This window comes from Carex rostrata, chromosome 3, assembly GCF_964058835.1.
Source record: "Carex rostrata chromosome 3, lpCarRost1.2, whole genome shotgun sequence".
NCBI classification, from domain to species: domain Eukaryota; kingdom Viridiplantae; phylum Streptophyta; class Magnoliopsida; order Poales; family Cyperaceae; genus Carex; species Carex rostrata.
In genome coordinates this window covers 11,076,268-11,089,803 of record NC_135920.1, presented here as the reverse complement: position 1 = coordinate 11,089,803, position 13,536 = coordinate 11,076,268, and the positions used below count along the sequence as shown (strand labels likewise).

Genomic DNA, 13,536 nt, shown 5'->3' with positions numbered 1-13,536 from the left:
GAACGGTTGAGAATATGAGATATCTCAGAGGATGCGAATTCGGGCAGTAGGAGATTAGATTTATATACCAAATGCGCCGCACTCTATTAAATCATGGAAGCATAGTTAGGATTCGCGTGCAACGTGGAATAGTCTTTACTGCAAGGCTGGCAGCTGATCAAGGTTAGTATACAATCACAATATATTCACAATCAATATATTTCCACGGTCGGGATTGTAATATTAAAGTTTATAAAAAATAAACAAATTGTGCAAACCAACCACATAAATTTTGAGTATATATTTTTGAAGGTAACAAAATATTTTTGTTTAGATACATCGTCTGATTAAAATGTGGATCAATTTAATCTAAAGAGAACCATACATAACCTTTTTAATAACCGTGCAGATTCCGATATGACAATTCAGATCTAAACAAAATATCATGTTATTGAAAACTAATATTTAATTTAGTAACAAAGGCAATATTTTTTGTGTAAAAGGTTGCATGCTCGAAATTAAAAGAGAAATTCTTGTGAATATTATATAGTTGGGTGGCATAACATCTAGTATTTGTTAAAAAAAATATTATGTTATCTCAGGTGTGAATTCATAATTTTTTGGTAGGCCTTCAAATTTTGTTGGTCAGAAATCAAACATCCATAAAGATTTTAAGGCTTAAAATCGTTACCTTTTCAACTCGTCCATGAAAAATCAATTGTAACTTAATTACTCAAAATTGACATGTATGATTCATCTAAAAGATAATGACATTAACATAATTAATATTTTTTATATCTTTAAACTAATTTTCATGGTTTTAGAAAAAAATGTTGTCAATATAACCTCTTTTATACATAAACACTTACAACAACTAATTATGAATCTTAATAATCATTGAATAAGGACAAAATAATATATTTGCTTTTAAAATTGAAGTAAGCTCTCTCCAAGACCTCGCATCCATAACTCAAAAAGTTCAAAACCAAGGTCTTGTAATGATCCAGTTCGTTAACATCTTCTTTAGCTTTCTTAATGGCTTGATATTTCCGTATAATGTTTTCTAAATGAGGATTAACGGTACCTCCTCTTTTAACTTTTTTGTTCAAAATGTTAATCCCTATTTAGATCTTTAGACACCTCTACCACTTAATTAAGTTTTTTTAATCTTTACTTAGGAAATAAAAAGTAATTTTAACTTGTTTTAAGAAGAAAAAAGCCGGGATGTTCGGCGACAAGAGTAAGAGTAACACACTAACACTATTAAGAAAGGAAAAAAGAAGTAACACTTTCTTGGTAGGCAGGCAGGCTTTATTTCTTTTGGGTAGCTCTCATGACAAAAAAAACAAGTAAAGCCTTCCTACCTTACCAACAGAAAACCAAAGCCTGCCTACCTACCAAGAAAGGTCAAACGGACCCAGCCCATAAACTTTTAAGCAAGTCCGAAACCTCTCTTTCCCATCAGAGCCCAACGCGAACCCGAAATCCCAGGCGAGAAACAATCAACACATGTACCGTTCAAGTTCTATCCGATTGGGGCAGCACTTTGCCCCTGGAGCACGTGAATCATGTTCCTCGGCCCAGTTGAACTAGAAATTCACTCACCACAGTGATCTTGGCCGTACATCTGTACCGTGGATTGTAGCACTACAACTAGCACAAGTTCCGTGCGAGGAAACATTTAAGCCAATAAGAAACGACCTCGCGGATCGCTGGCGTGGAGATCAGAATTCAAGATTCCCGCCCAATCGGAGGTCTCTCGATTTCCCCCAAATCCAATTCTTACATTCTTATCTGCTCCTGGAACTCGAGCAAACCACAGACCTTTGGCAACTGACAATAACATGTCCGTACAAAGCCAGGTGCAGAGCAGTATCTCTCCCTTTCCCAACAGGTGTATAATAAGCCACAGCCTCATAGTCACACCAACAAAGCACACTATCGTCCTCCCCTGTCTCTTTCGATCTTTACCTTCTCTCAATTTTTTCTCGGAGGAACCCTAATTTTAATCCAAAGGTAGATTTTCTCTCCTTCTTCCGATTTTAGCTATATTTTTGCAATAATTAAAGGGCAAGTTCGCTGATTAGGCACCTTCTTGCAGTTAGAACGATTAGCGATGAAAGAAACCAAGTCGAGAGCTGTGGCCGGAAGCAAGGCCGATGCAAAGTAAGTTCTACTATATTGCCTCTACTTTTGTAAGATCCATGCCTTCGTATAAGATATTTACAGTTAATCGATTCAATTTTGAAGAAAGTTCCCAAAATATTTCCCATGACTAGGCAGGAAGAGACAGAATCACTCTGAATCTTAAATTTCTTCCTTTTCCTGTGAAACAAAGTCGGATTGCACGAGGATAATGATGTTTTGAATAATTAATTTCTAGAGATCCATAAATGCAAATTTTCATAGCTGTTTATCACTGTCTTTTGTTTATACTGTTGGCAGGCTTGGTGTTCAAAAAGGGAAGAATGCTGCCAAGGGTGTTAAGCTCAAGAGGCCTCCTTCAGCCTTCTTTGTTTTTATGTAAGCACTTCCGAATCTAATTTTGCACTTCTTTGTTTTTAAGATCATTTTGGTTATGTTAGGTTTCTATTAGAATGTGATTGTAAATTTGTGTTGGTTCTGAATGCAGGGAGAAGTTTAGGGCTGAATACAAGGCCAGCCATCCCAACAACAAGAGTGTTGCAACTGTAAAGTCCTTTTTATCTACTATTTTGTTTCGTTTTGTTCATGTTTAGACTACTTGTATCTCATAAACTAGCACAGATATTAATAACACAATTGGTTCAGTTTCACCTACTTCTACCCAATTGTTTGAGATTTGTTTTCTTGTTTCTTCCAGTGAAATTTAATACTGGCCAAATTAACATATTATGATATATTAACCAGGTGGGTAAAGCTGCTGGAGCCAAATGGAAATCTATGTCAGAGGAGGTAAGTTCTACTTATCATTGCATTAAACTGAAATATAATTTTTTTTGTTGAATGTTATGTCTTACTCTTCCTGTATTCATTTTTCAAAATATCCAGGAGAAGGCTCCTTTTGTGGAAAAGGCAGCTAAGCTCAAGGCTGAACATGAGAAGGTGAAGGCTCGGCAGGTATTGTTAAAAGCGGAAAATTAAATATACAAGTTTTTTATTTTTCTTCTTCTCAACTTGTATTCTATTGCTTCAGTTTCTAATGTGATACTTGTTTGTATTAGGAGGAAGAAGCTGCTGATGCTGCATCTGACAAGTCAAAGTCTGAGGTTGAAGAAGAGGGAGAAAATGAGGTAGTGGTATTATACATTGGTTTGAATTGTGTTATATTGCTATTTATAACACATTCTAGAGTCAGATTTTGTGATGAACATGTAATTCTTTTGGTATTAATTTTTTGTTTCTTGGCCTTTTTTAGGATGAAGGTGATGACTGAGTTGGACATGAACAGCTGGATTAGAACTTTATATTAATTATGTTATATGTGCTGTTTTGTTAAATGGGGATGTTTGATATTATGCAAAATAACAATAGGCTAGCTTAATTTGGGATACTCAATGGTAGGTTAGGTATGCCTGGTTTTAGTTGAGCAATACTGTGGGTTTTTATAGTTCTCTTCTTAACTATGGATTCTAATCCCTAGTCTTTGTTGACAAGTGCTTGGTTTTTGTTAAGCAATAATCTGTGACTGGGGATATCTCTTAGTAATCCAAATTGTATCATCTTTGACCTGATAATTTTGTATGTTGTTTCATAAGTCTTGCCAACAACTAACTAGTATATATATATATATGTTGTATACCATTGATAAAGAAAAGTTTGCTGATGATCATAGAATTAAACTTATTCAGATAATTGGTGAGAGTGTTTTAGAACAGGACTTGATCCCCCCCCCCCCTAAAAAAAAAAAAATTCAGAGGGCTTTGTGACATCTAAAGCACAAAGTAAAAAAATATTATTGATTTAATTTAAATGTTTTTTTTTGGAAATTTAAGAACTGTATACAATTTCAACAGAATGTAAAATGAAATCATGATAACTAAATGGTTAGTCTGTTTACTCTTAATGCATAACTTGCTCATTTGACTTAGAGTGAGCCGTTCGTTCACTAAACAGTGGGGATTGTTTTGTGGGTGTCCCTGGAAAGATTGTCTCGTCCTTCGAGCCCAGTTTGCAAGTGTGTGTGTGGTATAGGGATTGCATCCATGTGCAAGTGCAATACCTGTACTGGTGCTCTGTTGTTCTGGTAAAACCTTGAACACCATGCGATGGTCTCAGCCGCGTCCCAGGAGGGTCCCTTCTGGTCCTGACCGCCCATGACCGCTTCAACGAGCGCCTCTTAGTCTTAGAAAATGGCATGTTTTTATTGCAACCTACCGTTGGAGATGTAACCCATTGCTTCTTTGAGTGCCAATGCTTCTGTATGAATTGGGTCCTTTGCCTCCGCTGGAGACGCATGACAATATGTTGAAAATAAGGGCACGATCTATAGAGGTATATGAACCTATTATAATATCCAATGGAGCACTCCATTTCAGTGGAGATCAACACAGAGGAATTTGAATCTTGGTAATCAACATAGTTGGCACATGTAACTGATTTAGCAAGTTGTTTAGAATAACAGAATGTACAGGTAGAGACAGATTGTATTTCCTTTGTATAGACCTTCTCTATAAGTTACAATTGCACAATGAAATACAAACGAAAGAGTCTCTCCTTCAAAATTTCTCTCTCAGTTTTTATAGTAACAGAACCTCTCATGACTAACACTGATAACCAATCCCCAATTATCCAAATACAACCTCCAAGCAATCCCCAAAACCAAATCGATTCAGTTATTACAATCAATCAACCTATCTCCATACTAAACTAAATCAAACAAATTTCCTTACCTGGAAGGCTAAAATCCTCCCAATTATTAATGGATATGATCTTCAGAAATACATCAAAACATCACCAAATCAAGATAATCCATATCACTCGCGTCATCAAGACTAGTTGCTTCTTGGCTGCACTCACACAATCAATATAATCTCAGGTGGCCTCTTGCTCAACCACCGCTGAGCTTTAGACGATGCTCATACGTCTTCTCTTGCTCCTCATGAGCTCGATTCTCAGATCTGCATTCAGCTCCAAACCGCCAATAAAGGCTCATCCTCTTGCACCGATTGTAAATACGTTTTTTTATCAATGAAATTGTTAATAGGCATTTAAAACCACTAACTTTAAAAAAAAACACATTTTTGCCTTCTAAAATCTTGGAGATTGGCATTTTTTCTTTGGTATTGAGGTTAATTGATCTTCACATGGCATGTCTTTCTCAAATGAAATACATCCATGACCTCTTGATTTGGACGAACATGCATTTCTCTAAACCGTATTCTTCTCCTATGGCCACGGGTGCGGTTTTGACTAATGAACCGGATTCTCATTTTGAAGATTGTTATTTTTTGTAAGAAAGAGAGAAGAGAAGAAATTAAGAAAATAAATTATTTTTGTAATCTTATTTTTCTAATTACATGTCTCTATTTATACTTACAAGGCACCAAACAACTAGTCATTGGAATGCACTATTCTTTATTGCTATTAATTACAAGGCACTATTTTCTACAAGACACTATTTCCTATTATATTAAATAAACTAGCTGTTATAATTTGAATCATATTTTATATTTCAACAAGGATCCTCACTTGTACCGAAAATGTTGTAGGTACCTTGCAATATGCTACTCTTATCCGACCCGACATTTCATTTGCCGTTAACAAGGTTTCTCAATACATGCATCAACCATCCACTGATCATTGGATAACGGTCAAACGAATCTTGAGATACCTTCATGGCACTCTTACACGTGACCTATTTTTCTCCTCTAATTCCACCTTTTCACTTCATGCTTATTAGTGATTCGTATTGGACTGGCTGTGTTGATGATAGACGTTCCATATTTGGATTTTTTATCTTTCTTGGCAACAATTTGATCTCTTTGAGTGCAAAGAAGCAAGCAACTGTTTCTCGTTCAAATACAGAAGCGGAATATAGAAGTCTTACCAACACATGCACCAAATTGCTTTGGTTATGGTACTTGTTACACGAGCTTCGTTTCTCTATTGCTCATCCTCCTACTCTTTGATGTGACAACAATATTGGAGCTATGTTTCTCGCTTCCAATCCAATGTTTCATGCGCGGATCAAGCATATCGAGATTAACAATAACTTTGTTCGCGAAAAGATTGCCTCAAAAGCTCTATATGTTGGATTCATTTGCTGTCAAGATCAATTGATTGATCTCTTAACCAAACCACTTCCTTCCCCTCGGTTGTCGGTTCACTCAACTTCGATCCAAACTGAATGTCATTATCGTGTCATAGCGGGGAGCCTCCAAAAAAAGCTATAGCGAATAGCGTCGCTATAGCGAAAGCTATGCCACAGAGCATTTTTTTATTTTTATAAAAATTATATTATATATTTGAACTAAATATCAACATTATTTAGTCTTATAGAACAATAAATAATACCAAATTGATTAAAAAATTAGAATATCCATATTGAACTAATACAAAATCCAAATTGCGACTCAAAATATCCATAGTAATACTAATATCATAAACTATCGATCTTTTTCTATTCAAAATATCTTTAACATCATAACATAATTTATCTTTTTTCTATTTAAATTTCAAAATAACCTAGAAATTGAAAGGAAAAAAAAATCATACTTATAGTAAAATAAACAGATGATCCTTGAAGAAATTCTTGTTAGTCCCTAAAATTTCCATAATTTAGCAATTATTTATTTGATTTATCATCAGTTAAAAAAAAACCAAGGACAAAATGAAAAATTTATTATAGCGGACCTGAATTTGATATAATGTAATATTCACCATTTATTTATTTTAAAGTCCATATAAATTGAAAAAAAAAACAGCTCATGTTGCATAGCGCGCGCTATTTGCGCTACACGCTCTGTGCTAGAGCGAACCGCTATTACCGTTATAGCGTCCGTAGCTCAAATAGCGTGTGTTAATGCTATAGCTTAGCATTTAGAGTCCAAAAACGCTATAGCGCGCTATTTAGAACACTGGTATTTAGACTTACAACTACCTGTAAAATCATACTCTAGAATATTCTATATGGAATGCATGGGAAATGTATTGGAATTTGGAATAGATGCTGCTCGGTGTACCGAATTGTGGCTAATTAATTGTAATGCCCTTAGTGTAGGCGCTTGAATGCATATCACCGAGCATGCTTCTACATAAAGCTAAAGAGAATTTATTTATTCCCTTCTTTACACGATTTCTGGACTATCACAAATTAATGATCACAAATATAAAAGGGAAGAGCACAGAATCTTCGACGGCTGCAAATTAATGATCAATTTCTCGAAAACAAAACAAAGAAACAAATTAATGATCACACCATATCTTTGCACTATATATATATCATCAAGTCTTGTCATACTCTAATAATGAAGATTTTCAATCGAATGGGTGTTAAATTATTATATTGTGCAAAATACCTCACAATTACTATATTATTCATAAAATTCTCGGTATATATGATTTTTAATATTTTAGATCTATATATGCTCAATTTTAGATCAAGTTATGCAGATTTTGAAATGTTAGTTTTGTCTTTCAAAACAAAATAAGTTATGCAGATTTTTAATTACTTGAGGGGGCAATTTCACATCATGGTTAATTAACTCGGTAGGCTTGAGACCTCTTAATTATTTGATGGATATACCACAATGGTCGTGAAGATCAATTCACGGAAATAGAAACAATAAAATGTTGCAAGTCTTATAATGGAAATTAAGCTGCAATTGAAGGAGAACTGCGGTTCAAACTGGATCATATCCATGGCATGGTCATACTGACTGTCGTAAAAAAAACAATAGAGGTGGCAAGATCTTTGATTAACCAAGAAAAAAACGCAAGATAGTTTCAATTTTGAACGTAGAGCAAAATAGAAAGGAGAATTAGCGGATCTAAGTTGGGATCATTTTCTGGTATAAATTCATCAAGAAATTTCAAGCTGTAAAAAGATGCGAAATTTCAAGAAAGAGAGATGGATTTCACAAAGGAAGGAAAGAGGAGGATATTAAGAAATAATGGAGATGTTCAATTAAAAATTAGAGGGTATATTGGTCGGTTTATTTTTTTAAATAATTAAATAAAATATTAAATAGTTTAAAGGAAATAGAAGAAAGAATGTTAAATTTGTATGAAGATATCGAAATATCGAATATTATGATATTTTTATAGAGATATTAACTATTTTAAAAGTTTAGTTGGACATAGTAGAAATTTTCTCAATTTTCAGCGGTTTAATTACATAAACGATCTCTATATAAAACGAACCAAACCGGATTGATACCCTCGAAGAATGAAGAAGCTTTCATTGGTGGTTTTAAAATTTGGTTGAATTAGCCACAAATTTTTATTAGACTTAGGGCTTCTTTGACAACATTCTTTCTTGGTAAGATCGTTGGTACGATTTGGAGGCGGTGGCAGTGGCAGCACGGCGGGCGAGTTTTCTACCCAGCAGGAGGAGGCTGAAAGAAGAAGGGTGAGAGGGAGAGGCTGATAGAAGAAGGGTGAGAGAGAGAGAGAGAGAGAGAGAGAGAGAGAGAGAGAGAGAGACTGAGATGATGAAAGGCGGGCGCCTTTTCAACCCAATAGTCGTTTCACACCATTTTCGCTCTCTGATGACTTTCCAGAACGCTCCAACCTCAATCTTTTCCTTCAGTCAGATCCCGGCCCTTCAGTCAGATCCTGGCCCCAAGGTTCGCAACTCTAACCCCCCAATTGGGATCATGATCAAATACTATACTGAAATGAATCAGCTCAATCTAGCCTTTTCTTGTCTTGGTCGGCTTCTCAAAGAGGGTCACAGAGCCGAGGCCGTAATTTTCAATCCAATACTGAAGCACCTTTGTTATGAGAATAAGATCAGTGAGGCTGCTGCCATCATAAACCAAACAATGCCCCAGCTGGGATGTATTCCCGATGTAGAGACTTACAACAGTCTTATAGATGGGTTTTGCAAAAAAGGTGAAATTGAGAAGGCAGAGGAGGTGCTGCATAGCATAATTTCCAAAGGGCTCCAGCCTAACGTGGCAACTTACAACAATCTTATAGACGGGCTGTGTAACAAAGGTGACATTGAGAAGGCAGAGGAGGTGCTGCATAGAATGATTTCCAAAGCTATCAAGCCTAATGTCGTGACTTACAACACTCTTGTGGATGGGCTGTGCAACAAAGGTGAAATTAACAAGGCAGAGGAGGTGCTGCATTGCATGATTTCCAAAGGGCTCGAACCTGATGTTGTAACTTATTACACTCTTATTAAGGGGCTGTGCAACAAAGGTGAAATTGAGAAGGCAGAGGAGATGCTGCATAGAATGATTTCCAAAGGGTTGGAGCCTAATGTCCTGACTTATTCCATTCTTATCAATGCGCTGTGCAACAAAGGTGAAATTGAGAAGGCAGAGGAGGTGCTGCATAACATGATTTCCAAAGGGATTGAGCCTATTGTCCTGACCTATTCCACTCTTATAGATGTGTTGTGCAACAAAGGTGAAATTGAGAAGGCAGAGGAGATGCTGAATAGCATGATTTCTAAAGGGATCGAGCCTCATGTTCTGACTTATTCCACTCTTATAGATGTGTTGTGCAACAAAGGTGAAATTGAGAAGGCAGAGGAGATGCTGCATAGCATGATTTCCAAAGGGATCGAGCCTTATGACGTGATTTATCCCACTCTTATCTATGGGCTGTGCAAGAAAGGTGAAATTGAGAAGGCAGAGGAGCTGCTGCATAGCATGATTTCCAAAGGGATCGAGCCTGATGTCGTGACTTACCACGCTCTTATAGATGGGCTGTGCAAGAAAGGTGACATAGAGAAGGCTGCGGAGGTGTTGAATAGTATGATTTCCCAAGGGATCGAGCCTAATATCGCGACTTATTCCACTCTTATAGATGTGTTGTACAAGAAAGGGTACATTGAGAAGGCAGCGGAGGTGTTGAATAGTATGAACTCCCTTTCAACTGTTAACTTATAACTTCCTAATTGATGGGCTCTGTAAGAAAGTTGAAGTTACATAGGCAAAAAAGTTGCTTCTTTGAACTTTGAATTTGCTTTTCGTTTATTTTTTATAAAATGTGTTTTAATTCTAAATTCTGTTGTTGTATTTCATGTGGTGCTATTGTGCCCTATTGATTTAGCAAATCTTGAATAGTTGCTGATCTGTCTTTGGTGCTATTGTGTTTTAATGGAATTGCTGTTTTGATAATTTTAAAATGGTACTCTATTTAGTACATTTCTGTTTATGTGGTTTTGCTGAGATGTCTTTGTATTCTTTGATGTGCTGGTACTCTGTTAGTGGATTATTTTGAGGTCTACATAAAAACTTGAAATCTTAATTGAGCACAAGTATTGGTACTGATCTTAATCGAGCGCAAATATTTGAGTCATTGCTTTGGGCTTTTTCCTTAAACAGATATAAAAGAATCTTTTTTTTGCCATAAATGCCCTTAGGCTTGTCCTTAAACTAGAAATACAAGGTACATATCAAAATCGGATTACACTGGATTGAATATAGGAAAGGTGAATCATTGATATGGATTCTACAGGGAGTTCATGGGGATTATAAGCAATGTCCAATTGTATAGCTATGGCCTATGAGAGGGCACAAAGAGAGAAGAGAGGAGGTAGAGATTCTGAGGATGGAAAAGATGATCCTAAACAAGCTCGAGTGGTACCTAACCGTACTGACAGCCTACATGTTCTTGGTTCGGTTCGTGAAGGTAGCCAAAGCTGACCAGGAGGTATTGCATACCATCAATCACTTCATTCTTTTTCCTCAAAAAATCAATCATTTCATTCTTTTTGTTTCAGAGTTGCAGGTTAATCATTAGGCTGATCCTGAAAATCTTGTTTTAATTTGACAGTTGGAGCACATGATTTAAATGTATATCTCTGAGTTGGGGTTGATATAGTATGACCTGATCAAGTACTGCCTCTCCATGGTAGTGGCCTCAGCTGTGTACACAGCTCGTTGCACTCTAGGGAAGTCTCCTCTCTGGACAACTGCCCTCGAGCGCCACACCTCCTCCTCCGAGCCCCAGCTATTGTAAGTGTGCCTCACATTCCTACTTACTTTTTTTTCTTACAAATAACTTCTATTTTTTGGTGCACGTAGTATTTGTATACTGTTTTTAAATTCCATCCTTATTTATCTGTTTGTTTTGTACATGTAGAGAATGTTCACGGGTACTCGTGAAAGCTCGTCGGACCGCGCCGGGTAGTAAATTGAAGGTGATTTATTAGAAGTGCATGCTTCAACAATTTGGGCGTGTCGCGCGCCACCCACCCGCAATGAGTCTGATTGAGGTGTCAAATACTGGGGCACCCTCTTCTTGTGGGAAGAATGACATTTATCTTCTCCAACTGGCAATCCATGCTGGCTTCAACTCATGTGTTTTGCCATATGTTCAATTTTTAAATTCTCACTCTGAATTCATTTCAGAGTAACGAACGATAGTGTGAATAATGTGGATGATTTAATATTCTGGAGTCACATCAATCGGTGTTTAGTTCAATTCATATCTTTGGCTTAAATTAAATGTTTGAACTCTCCCTCTAGCCCTGAGTTTATTTTGATGATTGGATTTTCTTTAAAGTTATTACATTGATTATTGAATTTACAATTCTCTTCAAGTTTGTGAATTCTCACCCTATATCCCAAATAAAAGAAGAAGAACGACATATCTCTACTTTTGGAATACTTATTTTAGCTCGTTTTTTACCTCTGTTTTGAGTCTGTCTTTGCTTGACATAGTCATTTTCTTATCATATAATATATCTATTTAATTATTTATGACCTCACAGCTTATCATTCTCACCTTCTTTTCCTAAAAAGAGAAGCAACAAACTAAACCACTTCTCCCCTCTGACTGGAACAATTATATAACGCCTATGATATTGGCTGAAATAGTATATTGTTCCTATTAATAATTTTATACTTCCCACTAAACGCAACAAAACTGACCAGGATAGCAGAATAAAAAATAAACATACCTACCGTTCTTCCGTTCCATACGATGCCTTTTTCTTTCGGATTTTTGAGTAACACTACCTCTTTATTGACATGTCGTCTTTGTTCCTACGTTCAGTGGGATATTTCAGGGAACATCCTGGCGCAGTGGTTGTTCAACTAAATGCTGCAAATAGAGATAAAACGAAAGAAAAGGTATACAATCAGTTGGTGAATATATTTCCCACGACCTGATTTTAAGCTCGTTTTGAGTTTAAACATCGCAAGTTCCTTGCTTTAAATCACTGTAATAAATGGCTTAGGATGCAAGCCTTAATTTGCGACTGCGTTGTTGCTTTTCTGGTGCTGGTAATGTGATACCAACAAACAAGTATGTTGGAATAAGTAGATAAAATTGGTTGTGTTTGATTGTCTAGGTCTGATGCTAAATGGGTGAAACTGAGATTTTGCTTTGTTAGTTTTCCCATTATAACTAGGGTTTTCCTTAGGAAAGGAGGTTTTCTTTTGATAAGTAGCAACTATTATGATCTGTAATGCAATCTCATAGATTTGATACACGGGCTTTCAAGCCTTCTTTTTCAAAAAGTAAATAAATAAACCCAACTTAGTTTGTGTCTTAACTGCTATTTTATAGCTTCTTGTATTGATTTGAAATTAAATGGATGGAAACAGTCGAGACTTGCCTCAACTAGTCAAATTTTCATATCGTTGCCGTACGCAATTATATATTACCCTAAATAAAATTATAATTGAATCCAGATTTAACATGGTTCTTCAACTTTTTTTTTTAAAAAAAAAGAGAGAGAGCCATATAGCCCATTTCATTTCTGAAATTGTTAATTGCAAACCTTTCAACTACTGCAGAAGCAGATTTTGTCTAAATTCTCAAACAGAATGCGCAACAGTAAAACACCTTCTATCTGAAACCTATGTAACTGAAAAATTGACTCAGCAATACACTGAATCTACTCGAAACAACAACTGGTTTTTAACTTGTACCAGCAAGAAACAACACTGGAGCAACTCTGAGCTTACATCTGAAATACAAATACATTGGAAAAACAATTGTCCATTTGGGAGCATAGTGACAAATGAATTATTTGAGTTCAGTTCGGCGAGATCAAAGATTCGTGATTCGGAAATAATTCGGGTATAATTCGGGAATGATTCGAAATTATCCAGATCAAAAATCTTAGTACTGCAAGGGACCCAAAAAAAAAAAAAATTGTTCTTGCAAAAATTCGGGTAACATTCGTGAATAATTGGTAAAATTCGGGAAAAGTTCGTAAAATACGTGAATTATTTGGGTTTAATTCGGTCAAAGTTCGGTCAACCGAATAATTCGGCGTTCGGTTCGACATCACCCTAAAAAAAATTATTCGGACATAATTCGAATATCTTATCACTATGTTGTATGAGACCAGCTCTCCACAACCTCCATTAAGTTAAGAAGCCGGAAGTAACGGTACCAGTGGCATCCCAGCAACAGTATGGTCTGGTTCTTCATCTCTAACCT

General features: G+C 36.1%; 2 protein-coding genes across 4 annotated transcripts; both read left to right on the top strand.

Annotated features, from left to right (window-relative positions):
• Nucleotides 1–1,781: 1,781 nt before the first annotated feature.
• On the top strand, nt 1,782–3,715 carry LOC144551460 (high mobility group B protein 2-like). 3 transcript variants are annotated; one of them, XM_078299422.1, is made up of 8 exons: nt 1,782–1,995; nt 2,081–2,145; nt 2,425–2,502; nt 2,612–2,669; nt 2,869–2,913; nt 3,010–3,078; nt 3,183–3,251; nt 3,377–3,715. In XM_078299422.1, exons 2-8 carry the CDS (start codon nt 2,096–2,098, stop codon nt 3,392–3,394), a joined length of 387 nt encoding a protein of 128 aa, XP_078155548.1. In that variant the 5' UTR covers nt 1,782–1,995; nt 2,081–2,095; the 3' UTR covers nt 3,395–3,715. The 3 variants fall into 3 exon arrangements, with proteins under 3 accessions (XP_078155548.1, XP_078155547.1, XP_078155549.1); XM_078299421.1 differs by having other exon boundaries at nt 1,865–1,995; nt 2,085–2,145; XM_078299423.1 differs by having other exon boundaries at nt 1,914–1,995; nt 2,067–2,145.
• Nucleotides 3,716–8,371: 4,656 nt separating this feature from the next.
• Nucleotides 8,372–10,211, top strand: LOC144551459 (uncharacterized). The gene has a single exon (XM_078299420.1). The coding sequence runs from the start codon at nt 8,610–8,612 to the stop codon at nt 10,023–10,025; it is 1,416 nt and encodes a 471-aa protein (XP_078155546.1). The 5' UTR covers nt 8,372–8,609; the 3' UTR covers nt 10,026–10,211.
• The last annotated feature ends 3,325 nt before the right edge of the window (nt 10,212–13,536 follow it).